This window comes from Erpetoichthys calabaricus, chromosome 4 (genome assembly GCF_900747795.2).
Source record: "Erpetoichthys calabaricus chromosome 4, fErpCal1.3, whole genome shotgun sequence".
In the NCBI taxonomy this organism is placed as follows: Eukaryota; Metazoa; Chordata; class Cladistia; order Polypteriformes; family Polypteridae; genus Erpetoichthys; species Erpetoichthys calabaricus.
The window spans coordinates 236613824-236633949 of record NC_041397.2 but is presented as its reverse complement, the minus strand read 5'-3'; the positions used below and the strand labels follow the sequence as shown (position 1 = coordinate 236633949).

The following is a 20126-nucleotide window of genomic DNA, read 5'->3' as shown; positions in this document are numbered from 1 at the left end:
ATATAGTTAATTAAACCATAGAATGCACAGCTTAATAGTAAACTAAATGTAAAAACATTGAATAACACTGAGAAAACCTTGAACAACAGATATAGCACTACCAACCGCTGGCTAAAAACACTTTTTTTTTTTTTTTTTAAATTAGTTTTAAGCACAGGGAAAAAAATGAACATTTGAAAAAATCCATAATTTAATAAACCACCAAGAAAAATAACATTGCAACAATGCACGCTATGAACCGATCGCTGTAACGAGAAGTGAAAACAAAATCAAGCCCAGTGCATTCTTTAACTGCCTTCTCTACCTTAAGAGTCCAGACCTCTCTCTCGCGCTGCCTGTGTGTGTGCGTGTGTGTGTGCGCGTCTGTCTCTCTCTGGTGCTGCCTGTGTGTGTGTGTGTGTGGCGCTCTCTCTCTCCCGCGCTGCCTCTGTGTGTGCGCGGCGCTCTCTCTCTCTCCCGCTGCCTCTGTGTGTGCGTGGCTCCCTCTCTCGCGCTGCCTCTGTTTGTAAGTGTGTATGTGTCGATCGCTCTCTCTCTTGCTCGCTGCACAGGAAATGCACAGGGAGAGACTGAACATGTACAAACCGAAAGGGAAACTGGCTTGTTCGTATACCAAGTGTGTGGTCGTGAACCGAGGCAAAAGTTTGGCGAACTTTTTGGTCGTAAACCGATTTGTACGTGTACCGAGATGTTCGTGAACCGAGGTTCCACTGTAGTTGCCAAAAGATTTCACTTATATTTACCTTTTTTTTTTTTTTAATAATTATTTTAATCATAGTCATAACCCAGGCATATTATAGAATTCTGTATCTCTTCACTTTTCCTTTGTATCTTGAAATCCACTCAGAACTGTCCAGTGTTTCAAATATGTTTCTTATTCAAATTGAAGCTACCTCACCTCAGCCATTTGATGCCTGAACAGCTGTCAGATCTAGTTTTGTGGTCTCTCAATTGCCTACCAAATTAGAAATATTCTGTAGTGCAAAGGGATATTTTTATTTGGCCTCAAAAGCTGAGCCAAAGTATGTCACCAATAACATTTCCAGGTCCTCTTAATCAAATTTTAATCAAAAACTGCCTAAGTATATAGACCAACAAATATGAATTAGTGAAAGTTTAGATGTTTCCATTTGTCCATACATACTATATATTTACCAGGTTTCTATATTAATAGAGGTTTTTAAAATATATTTGTATAATTTTCAGAAAAGATCCCCTTTAGCATATTACTTTCAAGAAGTGGCACCAAAAGAAAATGAACAACATTAGGTAATAAAAAGCAGAATCCAGAAATGAATAAAGCTGTCAAATATAGAAAAAGAAAAAGCACTCTGTTGATTGTGTACTCCGAGAAACAGGCAAAGTCATAAGAAAACCCACTGGTCTTCCTTACCGAAAATCCGCCTTGCGTCCATGAACTGCTGTATAAATTCCGAGTCTGTGAACAGCAACTCAAACATCTTGGAGGCACTGATGTGGAATACCCGGTTGATATATAGTCGTCCTTGTATCGTTTCTGCAGAGAGTCGCTCTACTGCTCATGCAAAAAAAAAAAAAATTATATTTTTATATTATAAACACTTTTTGGTATATATGTGCACGCTCACACACACACACACCCCCAACTGTCACATACAGGTCAAAAAAATAAATTAATTAATAATTCCTCCCTGTACCTGCAAAATTTCCTGTGCCAATGGCTGCCACACTACACTAAAGCCTAACACATGCTATTCTCTTCAAATACTTCTTTTTTCTCAGCAATGTCTTTGTTGACTATTGACTGCAATAAAAATGTTTAATTTTTGCTTCAGCAGACAACAACATATGGTTCCCAAACACCTTTGGCTTATCAAAGTATTGTTTTGCATACTTCAGACTGACTTTTGTAATGAAATCATAATTAATGTCTCCTTCCAAATACTCTTCCATGATTATCATATTTGTGCACTCAATACTTTCATAGTGAACTGGTGCATTACTGTGAACCATGATGTGCGTTCTCTGAAATGAATACAACTGTTTTGCTTTGCATAACTGACTAGTCTACAAATAATTCTATTAGAGATTTTTCTTGGTTTTCCAGATTTTGTCATGAATTCTGCAATTCTCCTTAAACTCTATTTCTCAATTATATTTTCATTACAGAAAGCATTTAAATACCTTTCCTAGCCTTCCCCTGCTTTGTAAAGTTCAGTTATCTTTATTTTGACAACCTCAGTCAGCTGCTTAGAGAAGCCTGTGGTTGAGCGTAAGCACAACACCCGGAGTGGGTTGAATAGGCAGGTAGTTAAAGTTCTGAAATAATTAGCATACAATTATTCAACTCAAAATTATATAAATCGAGCGCATCTGTCTCGTTTAAAATTGTTCAAAATGTTTCCAGGGCAACATCCAACCTGCAAACGCTGCAATCAGGTTCCAGCCTCACTGGGTCACATGTTTTGGGCCTGTACCAAATTAACATCATTCTGGACCAAAATCTTTAAATGCCTTTTAGACGGCCTTGGTGTCACAATCCTTCCTAATCCACTAACAGCTGTGTTTGGTGTTCTTCCAGATGGGCTTAAAGTGGAGAAGGACAAACAAACTGATTGCCTTTACTATACTATTGGCACATAGACTTATCTTACTCAACTGGAAGAATCCTAACTCTCCTCTTTTAAGTCAATGGGTAACTGATGTTTAATACTATTTGAAATTGGAAAAAATCAAATTCTCACTTAGAGGATCTGTGCAGAGTTTTTTCAAAACCTGGCTGGATCTAATCAATAACATTTTAGATTAAGCTCTTAAAGCACCAAGGAAGCAGATTCTCTTCCCATTTTCTTCTCCAATTATCTTTATCTGCTTATTAAACTCATCAATCTATTTATTTTTACTAGCTCTAAGTTTTAGTCTGTTGGCCATGCTCTCTTTCTCAGGGGTGGGGGTTGATTTGTTTTCAAATCATATTTTTTGTAAAAATTTATCTATTTGTATGGAATGATTACAATAAAATCAATATATAAAAAAAAAAATCTGAAACAATTAAGCTCTGGAGTTGTCTTCATCTGAACCCAAGGACTTCAGACTAGTTGCTCTTACTTCATACATCATGAAGGCCTTTGACAGGCTGGTCCTAAAACAGCTATGACCCTTGGTTTCAGAACATCTGGATCCTCTGCAGTTTGCCCATCAAACACATAGGTGTGGATGATGCTCTCATTTACCTGCTCCACAGAGCCTACTCTCCCACAAGCCAGCACCACAGTCAGGACAATGTTCTTTGACTTTTCCAGTGCTTTTAACACCATTCTGCCTTATCAACTGTGGAAAAAGCTCACGACTGGGGGAAAAAGATCAAGATTTTGAATCTTGATGCTCCCACAATCTCCTGGATCACGGACTACCTGATCAACAGAAAGCACTTTGTGAGGCTGACGGACTGTGTGTCAGAAATGTGGGTGTGAAGTAATGGAGCGCCTCGGGCAACTGTCCTGTCTCCCTTCCTGTTCACGCTCTACAATCTACAGAAATTATCAGAGGACTCATCCATCATAGGCTGCATTAATAATGAAGACAAGTTTTTGGAGGACTTCGCCTTGTGGTACAAGGACAACTGGCAACTAAACATCAGTCAGACAAAAGAGCAGGTGGTGGACTTTAGGCGGAGACAAGTCACCAAACACGGGTGGAGGAAATGGAAGTGATGCAAAGCTACAAACAACAAACTAGACTGGTCTGACAACACAAGTTGCTCTGTACAAGAAGACTATACTTGACAAGGAGACTAAGGTCTTTTGATGTGTGTAGCAAACTGCTGGAAACTGTCTATCACTCCATAGTAGCCCATGTGGTGTTCTACGCTGCTGTCTCCTGGGGAAGTAACCTGAAGTGAAAAGAAACCATTCTTGAACAAACGTATCACGAAAGTCTGCTCCATCACCAGGCGATCTAGACAAGAGAATGGAGGCAAAATTGGATGCCATCATGAAAAATCCTCTTCATCCCTTCCAGAAGGCACTCCTTTGGAGCACTTTTAGCCACAGGCTCATTCTACCACAGTGTGCTAAGAAGTGCCTCTGGGGCTCTTTTCTGCCCACTGCTATCAGGCAATTCAATGCTTCCTCCCAGGCCACTTGTTAAGTTCATTTTCAAATGCCATTTTGAAATATATACACAATATACAATTATTTATATATTTATTTATTCTTTCTTACTTATCGATTGATAGATTGGCTGTATTATTTGTCCGGTGAATACATATTCTTGTTTTTATGTTTCTGCTACTTTATGCATGTGAATTTCACCATGGGATTAATGAAGTTTATCTAATCTAATGTACAATGTAATTAAGACCTAATAAGTCAATGTGCCTCATTTTATGTTTTCCAATCTGTTAAATTCATGAAATAAAACAGTAATTGTGCATTACAATTTGTAGAAATAAGCCACGTTTTTTTTTTTGTTTTTTTTTACCAAGTCTGTTACTAAGTGATTTGGTTAAATTAAAAAAAAACAACAAAACATATCAATTGACAAAAGGAACTTAAATATTTGCACAAAACTGCAATTGGTGTGGATAAACATTTTCAAAACGATTACCAAATAGAACAGAATTTAAATGCCGATCATCCTTGACATTTACTTCAAAATGGTGGTAAATAAGTTAGCATATCTAAGATAACAAGCACAATCCGGAGATCACTTTAAAATAACTGGAGCCTAGTACCCCAATGTAGCTGATTAGCACAGCTCTTCATGCATGTATACACCAGAATGCAAAATGCTGGGAACACAATAACATTTTGTTTTTAATTGGCAAGTATGCCCATGAAAAATGTAATGCAATTTGGAAATATCCTTGTTAAAATTTGTAAAAATCTGGTTAAAGCAAAATTAGGTTTATTAAAAGATACACATCTCTAGGAGCCAGACGATAATAAGAATATATTCTTATAAAGCATTGGTGCATTTAGCACTCTGTAACTGTCAATTGTAAACTGTAAAAGGTTTATATATATGGCTGTTTTAAAATTATTGAGTTATTATAAAAGTGTAACCCAAATATTAGCATGTCCTACATACATTCTCAAATCCACTTAATTCTCTTCAGGATGACAGGAGCTGGAGCCTACCTTTGCAGCAATAGATCCAATATGAGGCACACTCATACAAATACATACACACTCAATGGCACGGATTTGTTGTTGTCTGTTAGCCCTAACCTGCACATCTTTACGAATGTGGGCATAAAATTGGAGTACACAAAAAAAAACAACATAGGCACAGTGGAGTACAAGCCAAATTTATAATGGTACACAATACGAGTCCAGAATGCTGACTTGGATTTGAATGTATGAAGCAGCAGCCCTAACCACTACACCAACATGACACCACAAATCAGTTATAATCAAAGCATTAAGTCTATTAAATTTAAAATTAGAAAGGAATATCTTACACTAAGAAAAACAATTGTCAAAAAAAAGAAAAAGAAGAAGTTGTCCTATTTCATCATTTATGCAAGACTTCACAATGCACAGTAGTTTCGAAATTCTTCAACCAAGGTGGTTAGTTTTGTCACTGCTGTTTTTATTCATTTTACAGAGAAAATGGTTCCTTATTTAAGGCAATTATGGTAAATGAAAAACAGTACAAAGGTTTTTATCCAGGATGGGAAACTAAAATTATCTTAGAAATGGATTTTCATTTCTACTATCAGTTGAAACAGCATATTTCAATATGTGATTTTTCATTAACTATTTTGGAGAATAAGATTCATAGTTATAGTCTGAACACACCATTGTACTATATACGGTGTCCTGACCACCCCTCAAATTCAAACAATCTTTCAACAAGCACAGCACTGCAACAGATGCAAATGGTGGAAGATTAATTCCTAGTTGGGCTAAATTCTTTGTGAAGGCTGCATTTTCCCCAGTATATTAGACTGGGATTTCACTAATTCATTTTTCTTTAATAGTTCAATGACAAGTAATGAACTTCACTGTCATTGCTTAAGTGGCCTGGTGTATTGGAACAACTGCCTTGTTCCTGTTACTGCTAGGAGGACTTCTGAGGTACATGATTAGTTTTATAGTGAATAATAATGCATTAAGTAGGAGCAGGTAAGGCATTTAATACTTTGGAAAATTATACAGAATTCAAGTGTACTTTAAAAATAAAAAATAAAAAAAAAAAAAATAAAAAAAACACTAGAAGCCTGTTGCTACTATATCATAAAAAAGTCCATACTATGTTGAGGATAACTGGAGCCAGCCTTCACATCTTTCACGAAAGTTATAGAATAAAATTACATCACTGTAAAATTAGACATTAAAAATACTGCTTGAGTAAAGGATCACTGAAGCAAACCTTAAATCCAGAAAAGAATATTGGGTTATATTAACATCCTCCTAAAGTGGCCTCATCAAGTTCGGAACTATAAGCAGCTACAGAGGAATCGCTAAAAAAAAAGAAGTTGCTTAACTCCATTAATGCAATCATTTTATGGAATGAATAAGAAATAAAATAAATGGTCATGGTAAAATGGTTCTGCTCACCTTCTTCCCCAATATCAGACCCACTTTTTTCAGAATGCACGTCTTCATTTCCATTCATATCTAGTGGAAATACAGGTGTCTTGTTCATCCTTTCAGGAGAGCTCCTCCCTGATAAAGGCAAAGGGCTCCTGCGGTTCTCCTAAAAAAAATTAATTCTGCTCAACATTTTGGGGAGTTGTGCTGAAAAGCAGGCCTTTCAAAAATACAGTAGATAAAAAAAGCTACACTAAGCAGTTCACATTGGACTGCTGGAGTGTACAGTAATAATCCCATCAGTAAATTTCTATTAACTAGCAATAAAGTGCTACACCAAGAAATCTGGAGATGAGCCCAAGAAGCTTCATCTACCCAGTGGTTACAGGTTAATGCAAAGATTATGTACAAGGTAACAATTACATCTGATAACACAAGGACATTAAGACAAAAAACTATTTACACCGACATCCTAGGAGTTTTTTTCAGCAGTGGAAAATACTGCAAGAAATGCACTGCATTTGCCAGTCAGCTACTGTATCTGTGCAATTAGTTTACTCAGAAACTCTCATAGAGTGCACTGACCGGTGGCACAGGACCTCAAAAAAACAAAACACTCAGTGGATGGATGATTGGATGGATGGACAGACAATGCTTTATTTGTCCTCAAGGGGAAATTTAGACTTTACAGTAGCTCAAGAAAATAAATATAACAAAAAAACTCCCCAAACTTCTAGTTTTGATAATAAGAAAGTTTTTGCTGTCTAATAACAATCTTGTAGGTGAGACTAAGATGTGGTCAGATCATCCTAGCTGTGCCATATATTTACAATTAAAAGGCATTTAACATTTAAATAAAGCAGGCCCAGCATGTTGAGTCCAAAAATGGAACATAACACATGCTGATGGGGGTTTGTGATTGTTCCTTCCAAAGCTCCCCTGGTTCACGTCACCACCATTCTACAGATGGAATGATTCATCATTAGAGTGTTGGTAACAGACAGAGTCATTTTTTTTAATATTCCCCCCATATTTTCAGTGGGAGGAATATTAACAATAATCACTTTGATATGATTTGTCCCCCAAGAAAGTAACGCTGATGAATTCTAATGGTCAGCATTTCAAAATTAATAGTAATGTGCTCGCTTTTTGATCATTGCTCACTCACATAGATGTCTAGTCCCCACTTCTGCTTTTTCCCCCCACTCTGCCTGATTGTATCAAATGGAATCCATCCAGCATTAAAACAGCATCTCGAATAATTTGTTTATGCTAGTTCTCTGCAATACACAAAACGCCACAGTACCCATGCTCAGATGCAATACATATGGAAATTATCAAACATGCTTTGCTACGGTATATGGAGACAAGCCCGTTCTAAAACCTTTGCACATTACTTTAAGCCTCATTCTGGTTCTTTGCCCTTTCCATCTCCTACTCTCCACTTTATGATCACAAGTCAGTAGATAAAAAATGCCCTTATCACTAGAATGATGATTATCTAAATACCTGTAACTGGTCTGGTTAAACCTGGGTTGGCCACAGATCTAATCCTTAACGCCTTCTAACTATTTTACAAGTGCAACTACAGAAAGCAACAGAAACCTGGATGGGTATCACTAAGTAGGTACATTAATTCTTAGTTAAAAAGGATCTTCAATTACAGGTGAGCTACACTGCCAAGGTGTGAATGTCAGAAAATGGAGCTCTAAAGACAGATCATGCTGGGTACACTAGATGCCAGGCAGAGAAGTCTTCCTATTAATACTCCATACAGCATTGTCAGATAAAAATAAAGTGCAAATTGTATATAAAGCTTTTTCAGATTATGTTATTAGCAAAACAATATTTCTTGCTGACTTCTGCACACTATTCATTTGAATTGCCTGAAGCTGCGGACTTCCATATTTGATGTATTCTTTTAACTTGTACTAGAAAGTGATTTAGATTGTCTGTTGCATTGAAAAATCAGGTTAGCAAATAGTTAATTTGTAGGACATACAAAAGATCAATTACTGAATTTGCACAGAGCCAATTTAGCCAATTTTTACTAGCAGGTTACATGTTCTAAAATGGAAAATGGCAAATAAATAACATTATATATATATATATATATATATATACATACACATACAGTACATACATACATAAGTATACTGCTCAAAAAAATTAAGAGAACACTTAACCATCAAAGTCAGTTAAACTTCAGGGATATCAATTCGTCCAGTTAGGAAGCATAAACTACTATGAATCAACTTCACATGCTCTGCTGCAAATGAAAGTGACTGTGACAGGTGCCCTGGTGAGACAACAGCAAGACAACCTCCAAAAAGGGAATGGTTTTGCAGGTGGTAGTCAGACTAGTGCTCTCTCCTTGTCCTTTCTGACTGATTCTTCTGTAGGTTTGCATTTTACTAGTGTCCTTGTCACCAATGGTGGCATGAGGCAGTACCTACAATTGATTGAGGTTGCACTGGTAGTCCAGTTCCTCCAGGATCCATATGTGCCATCGCAAGGAGGTTTACTGTGTTTCCCAGCACAGTCTGATGAGAATTAAGGAGACAGCAGGAGACAGGCCATTACACAAGGAGAGCTGGACAGTGCCATTGAAAGGCATCAACCCAGCAACAGGACCTGCATCTTCTCCTTTGTGCGAGGAGGAACAGGAGAAACACTGCCAGAGCCCTACAAAATGACCTCCAGCTGGCTACTGGTATGCATGTTTCTGACCAAACTATTAAAAACAGACTCCATGAGGGCGGCATGAGAGCCTGATGTCCTCTAATGGGAACTGTGCTCACAGCCCATCACCGAGCAGCTCAATTGGCATTCACCCGAGAATACACACTTGACAGCTCCACCATTGGTGCCCTGTTCTCTTCATGGATGAGAACAGGTTCTCACTGAGCACATGGAGTCACCATGCTGAACATTATGCAGCCTGCAACATCATCAAGCATGACCAGTTTGGTGTTGGGTCAGTGATGATCTGGGGAGGTCTATCTTGGAGCGTCACACAAACCTTCACATGCTAGGTACTGGTACCCTGACTGCTGTTAGGTGCTGGAATGAAATCCTCAGGAATATTTTCAGAACTTATGCTGGAGCAATGTGGGCCCGGGGTTCTTCCTGGCGCAGGACAATGCCCAGCCTCATGTGGCCAGAGTGCGTAGGCAGTTCCTGAATGACAAAGGCAGACCTAAATTCAATTGAGACCAACTAGGACATTATGTATCAGTGCACCCGATGCTGCCAAGTAGAGCCACAGACTGTGCAGGAGCTCACTGATGACATGATCCAGGTCTGTGAGGAGATACCCCAGGACAACAGCATGCTACCTCATCAGGATTATGCCCAGACAGGGACATGGAGGCCATACACATTACTGGGTCACATTATGAGTTGCTGTGATGAAACTCATGCAAGTTGGATCAGTCTATGATTTCAATTTTTGACTGTTTTTTGATGCAATGTTAAATCCAGCCCTCAATAGGTAGGTGATTTTTGGATTCCATTGACCATTGTTGCATCATTTTATTATCAACAAATTACACAATAAATACCTTCCATTTGAATATTTTGTTCATCAAGATCGGATATGTGATTTAGTTTTCCCTTAATTTTTTGGAGAGTGAATTTTTAAGCAGTGGTATCTTGTTCAGTAGAAAATAGAACTTGACTTTTCATTCCTCACTAAATCATATTTCTTGGAAGAAAAAAAAAAAAAAATCACACAAGTCCTTACTAACCATGCATTATATGTTGTGTGTTGTAGTGACGCTGGATAGATGATGTGTGGCTGCTGCAATATGTTGGGTGGAGGATTTGGGAGCAAAATGGGAACAACTGCCCTGTGTATTAATAGAATGTCACTACTTACAGCTAACAAAAACAGCTTGATTGTCCCTAGATGCCCTTACTGCAACACAAGTACAGTATATTTTCTCCAATTATGTTAGAAAAAAACAGACACTACTGCAAATTGCCTTTTTATGTTGGTAAAACATGTCATGAGTTATATATGTACACCTATACCATAAGAAAAATGAATGTGGCACCTCATCAGTCAGTTAATGGCACACAGCAAAGCATGCATGATGGGCTTGAAGCTTTAATGAGATTCTCCTGACCAGTGTCTGCCAGTTCTTTGAGAAATTAAAACAGGTGGCCTATATAAATTGATGAGAAACCAAGAAAAGTTCTTCAGCACAAATACACACAATTGTTCCTCTTAAAGTGGAAGTAAAATACAGTCTGTAGATCACATTCATAACATTTGAGGTTTAATGTGCTTGTCATGTCAAAGCACAGTATAATAATGGCTCAGTGATAAGAATTATTACACACACAAGTCATCATTTACCTGGTTTGGCTGCACTTCTCTACTTGATCAAGGGTGTCCACAAAATATTTCATTATGTATATGTAAATATTCCAAAATCTGAAATAATTATGGTCCCATGCATTTCGGATTAGGAATATTCAACATGTACCTTTGACAAACAAAATTAATTTAAGTCTTTATTTTTTTCTTTTCTAGTTTTTGCTAGGCAGAAAAGTATAGAGGCACTGCCTGCATACAGTATAAGACATTGTAGGACAATATGCATTGCCACACAACGTAATAATTAGAAGCATTCATTCTGTCTTTTGGTTACACCATGTGAATTTGATTAGAAGTAGTTAGTTTTAGATGGATTCCTTTATAACAGAATTAGTGAAGTACCAAATGTTCTCTGTAGACTAATAAGTGGACAGGGATCATCTCATCTATCCATTCTATTCATTTTATGGCAAAAGCCGAACTGGTTCTGACAATGCCAGTACTTCAGACCTGAACCATTCATCCAACATCCTGTAAACATTTGAAAAGTTATTGACATCACTCTAATACATAAATAATATTATTAGTAGGAATGGCTGCTATTAGTAAAACTGTTTTAGGTTTTTAACAACTGATTTGATATGTAGTTTTTTTTTTATCGATGTCTCTTAGGATTAATATAGTAGTGCTCAATTTAAGGTAAGGTGCTTAATAACTCATACCCTTTTTTTCTCTAGACTTTGACATCTACATATATACACAATGATTGTACTGAGTCTGCAGTGCAACATATACTGCTTGGAGATGCTCTTTAAGGTAAAACACATTTAATAAGTTCATAAGATAAACAAATTAGTAAATAAAAACTAAAACATAAGAAAACGTGTTACCACTGTTAATGAGTTTCCATTGATCACAACTGGCGATGAGGGCAGAGATAACTCTCCATCACCAATTGAAGGGCTCTCTGAAGTGGGCGTTTCCACCACTGGAGTCTTTAAACTGAACCTTCTCTCCATCCTTTTCGGTACTTCACTGCTGCCAAGTTCTCCTACACACCTAAACCATAAAAGAAGAGAACGGAGTCAGATGCACACTGCCTTTTTAAAAGGGTTTCATCCTTGTTCTGTAATCATTTTGAAAAAAAAATGTATTTGCATTTTCCATCTTCAAAGTAAATTAATAAACTTCCTGTAGCATTAATTTTACCTAATCATGCTCAGCACTTATTGAAAACACTAAACAAACTTTTGCTGGAATTATGGTTTCATTGTTAAGACTGAAAATAACACTGCTCCCTCAACAGAAAGGGACATCTCCTTTACCAAGGTAAAAATTGGTCTTTATTCCAATGTTCTTCATATTCTGTTTAACACAACTTCATTTTGTGCTCCTTACAACATTATTCGGAGGTGCATAATACTGCATACATCACTGCTGTGACCTTTATGCGGCATGTAATGTGTTTCAGAAAGCTAAACATTTATAAGGCTTCTACAAGATAAGGCAAAGACAGCAAATGTAACTTTTATTGGAGATCATCTACCTTTTGTATACTGATAATGATGTTTAGTTCTCCTAAAACAAAAGACATTTTAAAAATTTGTATTACTCTGGTTAGGAGAAATTGTCATTCAAATTTGTGTAATTATAAAGCCTTTTGACTGGTTATAAATTGGGGAATACCTAATCTGTACAGTATATGCCTTGTTCTGATAGAAAACGTATATGTGGAGACTGCCTCAGCAGAACTTTTAATACTAGTGATGTGCTACTGCTATTCATTTGTACACGTGAATCAATGAAGTACATTTCTTATTCAGTTGCTAAAAGGAGACTTATACTCATTTCTTCCACATTAATAAGGTAATACATCTGTCAGAACTAATAAAATAAAATAAAAAAGGACTTGCAACAGTTATCATGAAAACACCAACTGATAAAATTTTATACCCATTCTTTCTAATATAAGTACACACACTTACAGAATCAATGTCAAATGGCACAAAAACTGTTCCAGCAGCTTGCAGTAGCCCGGTGCTCTACCTGTGGGCTTTATTGCGATGGCAATGTCTGTGGTACACAGTTTGATTGGGTAAATCTCATACCAAAAAAAACATATGAAATCAAAGCTTAGATAAACACTAATCTTCAAATCCCACAATTCACAATATTTTGTCAGTTGATTTTGTTCAATACTATTTATAATCAAACTATCCATCCATCCATTATCCAACCCGCTATATCCCATCTACAGGGTCACAAGGGGTCTGCTGGAGCCAATCCCAGCCTACACGGGGCACAAGGCAGGAAACAAACCCCGGCAGGGCGCCAGCCCACCGCAGGGTAATCAAACTACAGTATATATGTTAAAAAAACATATTTTCATAATATGTGATAAATAAAGTACATTATCCTTTTTTTAAAAGATGTTTGTACTCTGAAGTCACCTAGCATTACATGAATAACTTTACAGAAAAAATATGGGCACAAAAGAGAAATACCCCAATGAAACATCAATCATTCTATAAGTATGCATCACAATTATGACCACACAAAGGGTAAAGTATTAAGCTAATCTAACCTGGATTTGACTGAAAGAGGCATTCATTATTTTCAGCATGCACTTTATTCTGGGAGTTATACATTCCGACACACTCCCACATCATCTTGTATTACCATTAGCATTCGATCTAGTAGTGATATGGCAGTTCAGTGGTTTGAGATGCTGCCTCACAGCTGCATAAGGTTAGGTTCAAATACTAGGCCTGGTCACTGTCAGTATAGATTTTGCATATTTTCCAAATATTTGCATGGGTGTTTCTCCTGGTAATATGGATTGCCTCCCCTATCCCAAGATGTGAATGTTTGGTTAATTGGATGTTTTGTTAGTCTATGTGTGTATGTGACCTGCCTTGGACTAATTCCCTATTCATGACTTTCTTGTACTTGAAGCTCTCTGGGTATACTGCAGCCTCAGATTCTTAAACAGAAAATTTAGGTACGTACAGTAATCCCTCCTCCATCGCGGGGGTTGCGTTCCAGAGCCACCCGCGAAATAAGAAAATCCGCGAAGTAGAAACCATATGTTTATATGGTTATTTTTATATTGTCATGCTTGGGTCACAGATTTGCGCAGAAACACAGGAGGTTGTAGAGAGACAGGAACGTTATTCAAACACTGCAAACAAACATTTGTCTCTTTTTCAAAAGTTTAAACTGTGCTCCATGACAAGACAGAGATGACAGTTCTGTCTCACAATTAAAAGAATGCAAACATATCTTCCTCTTCAAAGGAGTGCGTGTCAGGAGCACAGGCTGTCAGAAACAGAGAGCAAAGCAAACAAATCAATAGGGCTGTTTGGCTTAAGTATGCGAAGCACCGCGGCACAAAGCTGTTGAAGGCGGCAGCTCACACCCCCTCCCTCAGGAGCAGGGAGAGAGAGAGAGAGAGAGAGAGAGAGAGAGAGAGAGAGAGAGAGAGAGAGAGAGAGAGAGAGATAAAAACAAAGAGTGAAAAATCAATAAGTGCCCTTTGAGCTTTTAAGTATGTGAAGCACCGTGCAGCATGTCGCTTCACTAAGCAGCTGCACACAGAAGGTAGCAACGTGAAGATAATCTTTCAGCATTTTTAGACGAGCGTCCGTATCGTCTAGGTGTGCGAACAGCCCCCCTGCTCACACCTCCTACGTCAGGATCAGAGAAAGTCAGCGCAAGAGACACAGAGAAAAGTAAGTTGGGTAGCTTCTCAGCCATCTGCCAATAGCGTCCCTTGTATGAAATCAACTGGGCAAACCAACTGAGGAAGCATGTACCAGAAATTAAAAGACCCATTGTCCGCAGAAATCCGCGAACCAGCAAAAAATCCGCAATATATATTTAAATATGCTTACATATAAAATCCGCGATAGAGTGAAGCCGCGAAAGGTGAAGCGCGATATAGCGAGGGATCACTGTATATTGAATGGAGAAAAAGAAAAAAAGAAAAAAAAAAATCAATCCAGGAGTGTATTTTTGAACTGTGTTAGGAAGCCACAGCCCTTTGAACCAATCAGTTATACTTTATACAGAACCTTTAAGAATTTTTCCAGTGCAATTTATGCAAACACAAATTGTTACAGTCTGAAAACAGACAGGGTAAATAAGGTAACTGAGATCAAACATAAAGGCTGAAAGAAGAATTGATCTTTTATTCAGAGGGATGTATACATATTGTATGTGTGCCATATACCACTTAGCACACATACAAATACTGGTACTTCACAGGTTAAAGGGCAATGTTTACAGTGTGAAGACAGACAACATCTTGGAGTTTCAGGGCTAGAAACACAAGCAGGAGTTAGGCTGGTGGTCCTATCTGACTGCAAGTACTTCTCAAGTACAATTGCGATTTTATTTTTTGTTAAGCTGTCCAACATTTGTAGCATTATCTTTAAAGCAGGACTGGACTGGTACCAACGCTTGCATGGTTGAAAAACTCCACAGGCCAGTTGGAAAAAGTCAGACTTTAAACATCTGGAAACTCTCCTTCTTAACAATTGCACTCACTTTACACATATTTGAAAAAAATTATATGCTGTCTGGTTGGGTAAACTAATCATACATCAGAAGTGAGACTGCAGATCATACAGAACAACTTTCAAATGAGCACAATGTAGTAAAAAAGTCCACTACTGCTACAGCTGGCTATTACAATAATGCTAGAATGTGTCTGTTTACAGTCTACCCTATTACTGGCCAGCAGCATTATGGCTATGAATAGAATGAACTCTAGAAATGTGTTGTATATACCATTTAAATTTACTTTCATGAAAATTAAGAGTGTAAGTTAACACTTCCTCTTTATCAAATATAAAAGGCAATGTTCAAAAGTGACTCACTGATTTCAGTGATAACATGAGCACAATTTAAGTAGATGGAGACTGGAAGAATATCACTTTGTCCAAGAAAGAGAGTTTATATAAACAATGATAAACATATTAATTTTCCAATTAACTTTCCATTATTAATATGAAAGAAAATCTATTTTCCTTTTCAAACTACTGCATTTACATGTATAAATGTTTTTGTGCAACAGAAAAAAAAAACATATGCTTTACCCAGAACGTATGATTGAATCTGTGGGCATTTGGACAGGCTCCATGTCTTCTATGTTCAAATCCAAATCACTCCCATAATTCTGCTGCACTGTCTGCCAAAACTCTTGCTTAGTGAGCTGCTACAAATAGAAATAAGGGGAAACAGTGTTGCAGTTATAATCATTTTCATAACACCAACATATTCACTATTTAGTTGTCAAATTTGATTCATAGAGTGTGAGAGCAATAAACCAGGTTTTCACTTCCTAGTATGCTAACCCAGATCAAGGAATGCCCCATCAGTTATGGCACTTAAATCAGCCTCAGGATGTTCTACAGCAGCAACCCATAATGGACAGACTGACACGGCTCATCAAAGCACATAAATAAAAAAGATAAATAACCAACAAAAACTGTGATGATCTTCCTGAGAAAACTATATAAACCCTTTCTCATGGACTTTTTTTTGGCATGCATCTGGCAAAACTTCTGCTTCAAGCAAATTATCATGACTCTCCAATGGAACAAGACACCAGCGTAGTGGAGGACCAAAGGCATCAATGGTGTGACAGATACAGTGTTCAGAGTATCGTATGAGTTGACTGCAATTATGTACAAGAGTGTACCATGACATCTCTTAGGCAACCCAGGGAAGGGCTAAGCAGACAGCTGGTTTAAGTCATAATTTCTGACTTGACAATTCCAGGAATCCTTGGCCCCCACCAAAATGTAATTATGTGTTGGAAATGTGTCAAATGGTCTTTGTTTTCCTCGCCTCTATTATCAACTAACGTTTTCAAGCTTAGTTTAGGCTTCCCTGCATTCCCACTTTTGACAATTTAAAGCAAACCTTTTGACATGCATTAATTTCTTTTTGTACTAATTTAAATTTGAACATTTACTCCCAGTCTCATTTCTCTGATGTGACGCTATATACCGTATAAGGAAATTATATTTACATTTCATCTTCCTTAAATTAGCATAGGCAGTATATTGCTTCATTTGCTTTGTACTAATCTATCTCAATAAGAGTAGAAGTAGAAAATCAGGTATAGCAGATGACGTTTTTTTTTTTTGAGAGAAACCACACTAAACCAGGTTTATTAACTCAAAAAAAAAAAACAAAAAAAAAAAACAAAAACACACCAGGCTCTATTTTATGTATCACCTTTCTAAAGCAAATGTCATCCCAATGTGTGCATAACAAGGGCAGAATGAACTATACAGCTGTTCATTTTTTTTTTCTTTCTACAGCTGCAACACTGGCAAGTAAAGTAACCTGCCTGATTTCACACAGCAAGTCAAAGGCAGAGATTGAACCAAGCAGTAACAAAAGTCCAGTGTCTTAGCCACTAGACTGAAAAGCCTATCGACAATAAAAACAGATGCCATTTCACTTGCTTCACAGTACAGCAGGGAGTTCAGCAGCAGTGAAACTAATTCACATCCCAGTACACAAAAGCCATTCACCAGTAGATCATTCACAGTAGGAGAAAGACAGGTGCACATTACATTAACTTTCTAGCTCACCCATTTACTTGACTGGGGAGTGACAGCAGTAGACTGGATTATTAAATCCAGTAAAACAGCAGGGAGCCACGAGATGCAATTCAAGTGCAGAATACCTAATTCCCAGTTGTATAAGACATTGGAAGAGAATTTGATCAACAGTCCACTTCACCAACTTACTCACTTCCATTTACACTGAGGTACTTCAATGAGAGATAAAGGTTCACACCATTCCATTAAATTCCTATTCTGTCCATCCATTCCGCTCATCATGTTTGGGGTTGCAGGAGTTGGGGCTGATATTAACACCACATTTTATTTTTACCTATAATCCCAATAGTTTTTTTTAATACAACATATAGCCAAAACTTGTTCTGTAGAAAAAGACTGGAAAGTTTTATGAATGGTATAAAATTTTTAAATTAGCTTATACAAGCACAAGCAAAGTGGCAATCACGCATGCATCAATTAGAGAATCCACAGTGCAAGGGAGCATGGCACCTATCGCAACAGCCCTGGGCAGAAACTGGAAACCAATAATACATGGGGCACCAGTCCTTCATGGAACAAACTCATTCATTCTGGGTCAGTTCAAAGTTGTCAATTAATTTAAAATGTTTATCTTTGGGATATGGGAGAAAAACCCATAGACACAAAGGGGGAATGTGCAACCTCCACATAAACAGAAACCATTGCCGAGGACTGTTAAACATTCAAATTACTGATATCTGTAATTACATTTTAAAATAACATTACACTCTAAAAGCTATTTCATTCAATTACCCTATTCAGCACCACTTGGCACAAAGCAGAAAACAGCCCTGGACAGGACACCAGTCCACACACTGCAGGGCCAATGTGGAAATGAACATGAAGGTATCCTGCAAACTCTACAGGCGCACCACCAGAACACGGGACTTAAACTGAATTTGTGAGGAGGCAGTGATTTCCGTTTAATTACTATGCTACCCTGTAACTACAATTTACTCATCAAAATAGAACTTTTGACATTTCTGTCTCTGAAAGTAGAAGGTATCGACTGTGCCCCCTAAAATTCCAACAATGATTTACATCATTAACCCGACTATACTAACGCAGGGAATATACAAGACAATACCAACTGATGCCGCTCGGATACAGTGAAGCCCACTCACAGCCCAGTGCACCGAATTACTTGAAAGAACAGAAATGCAATTAGACTTATGTTTCTAAACTTAAGAACTGTAGGGTGAAAAGGAAGCAACACCAACCGACTTCGAAGAAGCTCACTTGCACCCGGCTGCATAACGCACTGGACGGGATGGCAACTTCAGCAAATTGTCCCATAATACTATGCCATTTAATGAGAGAAAGATTTGCAGAACACTTCATTGATTTTCCACCACTCTATCGTGACAAGATAAAAGCAACAATCAGTTCATTCACTTACCTATACTTCACCCCACTACACAGAAGAACTGGCACCCCAGTTATTCGCTGAACAGTGTTGATTGACCATTCCCGCCCCACCAAGCTATAACATATTCTCTCCAAGCCTCTCACACTCGAGGTCGAACATTAAACCATAACAACGACGAAGAAGTCTACCTTAGGTTGTAACACTCACCTTCTGAATAACACCGTCCTGCAACACAAACGCGACTCTCCAAACCTGTTTCGCAACGAGACACCTGACCCTTGTCTCCCTGCGCCCCGCCCAGGCAACTCTTAAAAAGACAGGGAGGTCGTTTTTGTCAGCTCGTCGTGGACTTTATTTACCGTGGAGCAGACGGCCGAAGCCAAGCCAAACCGAGTCCACTCGAGTCTAAACTGGAGGACGAGTCTAACCGAGCCGTGGTTTAAAGAGCCAAGTGCGTTTCCTATCGCTGCACTTATTTAAAAGTTGCTCGAAGTAAGCCGAAAGGTGCGGAGATATCCTTACCTTCAATTAACCTCTAGGTAAAGTATCCATTTATGCCAGGAAATTACACTCGTATCTTTTCATCAGCAAATTGCGACCTTTGCCATTGCGATCGTGACAGTGGAGTGCTGCGCACCTTCTGGCCGTTTCCTTGTTTTCAATGCCACTCGAACAGGTGGAGCTAAATGAATGCGTCGTTGTTCACGTCGGCCACTGGACACGGTGAAAGTGTGCGCATCGCACTGAGCCGAGTAATCGGTAACTTCTCTTGAGACTTTTTAACGACTGAGCGACACGTTCTCTCTTTCTCATTGTGCGTTAGACTCATACGTTAACAACGGTATAAATTTATATATGATTCCAGCCAGTGGTTAATACATATTAACACGAGTAACACCTATTGTAGGTCGCCTAATTTTTACCTTGTTTTTCTGATCAGTCTTGGGCATACATGGCAACCAATTATGGTGTTTGCCCAAATCTGTAAAGCATAATGGGATACTTGTCTTATCCTCAGTCCATCTGTAATCTGTATCAATAGTATCTAAGTCAGGATTGAAGGAACTAGAGCTTCTCCCAAAGGCATTGCTATACCCTTTTTATGCAAATTTTTGTAATGCTCTATTGTAAATATGAATCCGTACAGTAATACATTTAATAGTAACTTTAGTGTGGTAAGATTTGTTTCCTGACTGGGGTGCCCTATGTATGGTGTTTGGCTGAATTTAGTCTCCGCACTCCTATTTTGCAACACATGAAAATATGCTGTAGTCGACTGGCAATTCCAAAGTTGGCAT

The 20126-nt window shown here is 38.0% G+C and overlaps 1 protein-coding gene across 2 annotated transcripts in view; it reads right to left on the bottom strand.

Annotated features, from left to right (window-relative positions):
* The window catches only part of gramd1c (GRAM domain containing 1c), a 118098-nt gene that overhangs the window by 20908 nt on the left and 77064 nt on the right, over positions 1–20126 (bottom strand). For both annotated transcript variants that reach the window (XM_051927157.1, XM_051927156.1), the window contains exons 7-10: positions 15942–16060; positions 11733–11901; positions 6546–6684; positions 1394–1534 (exon numbers count right to left, since the gene is read on the bottom strand). In XM_051927157.1, coding sequence (XP_051783117.1) covers positions 1394–1534; positions 6546–6684; positions 11733–11901; positions 15942–16060 — 568 coding nt within the window. The remainder of the gene's footprint in view (positions 1–1393; positions 1535–6545; positions 6685–11732; positions 11902–15941; positions 16061–20126) is intronic.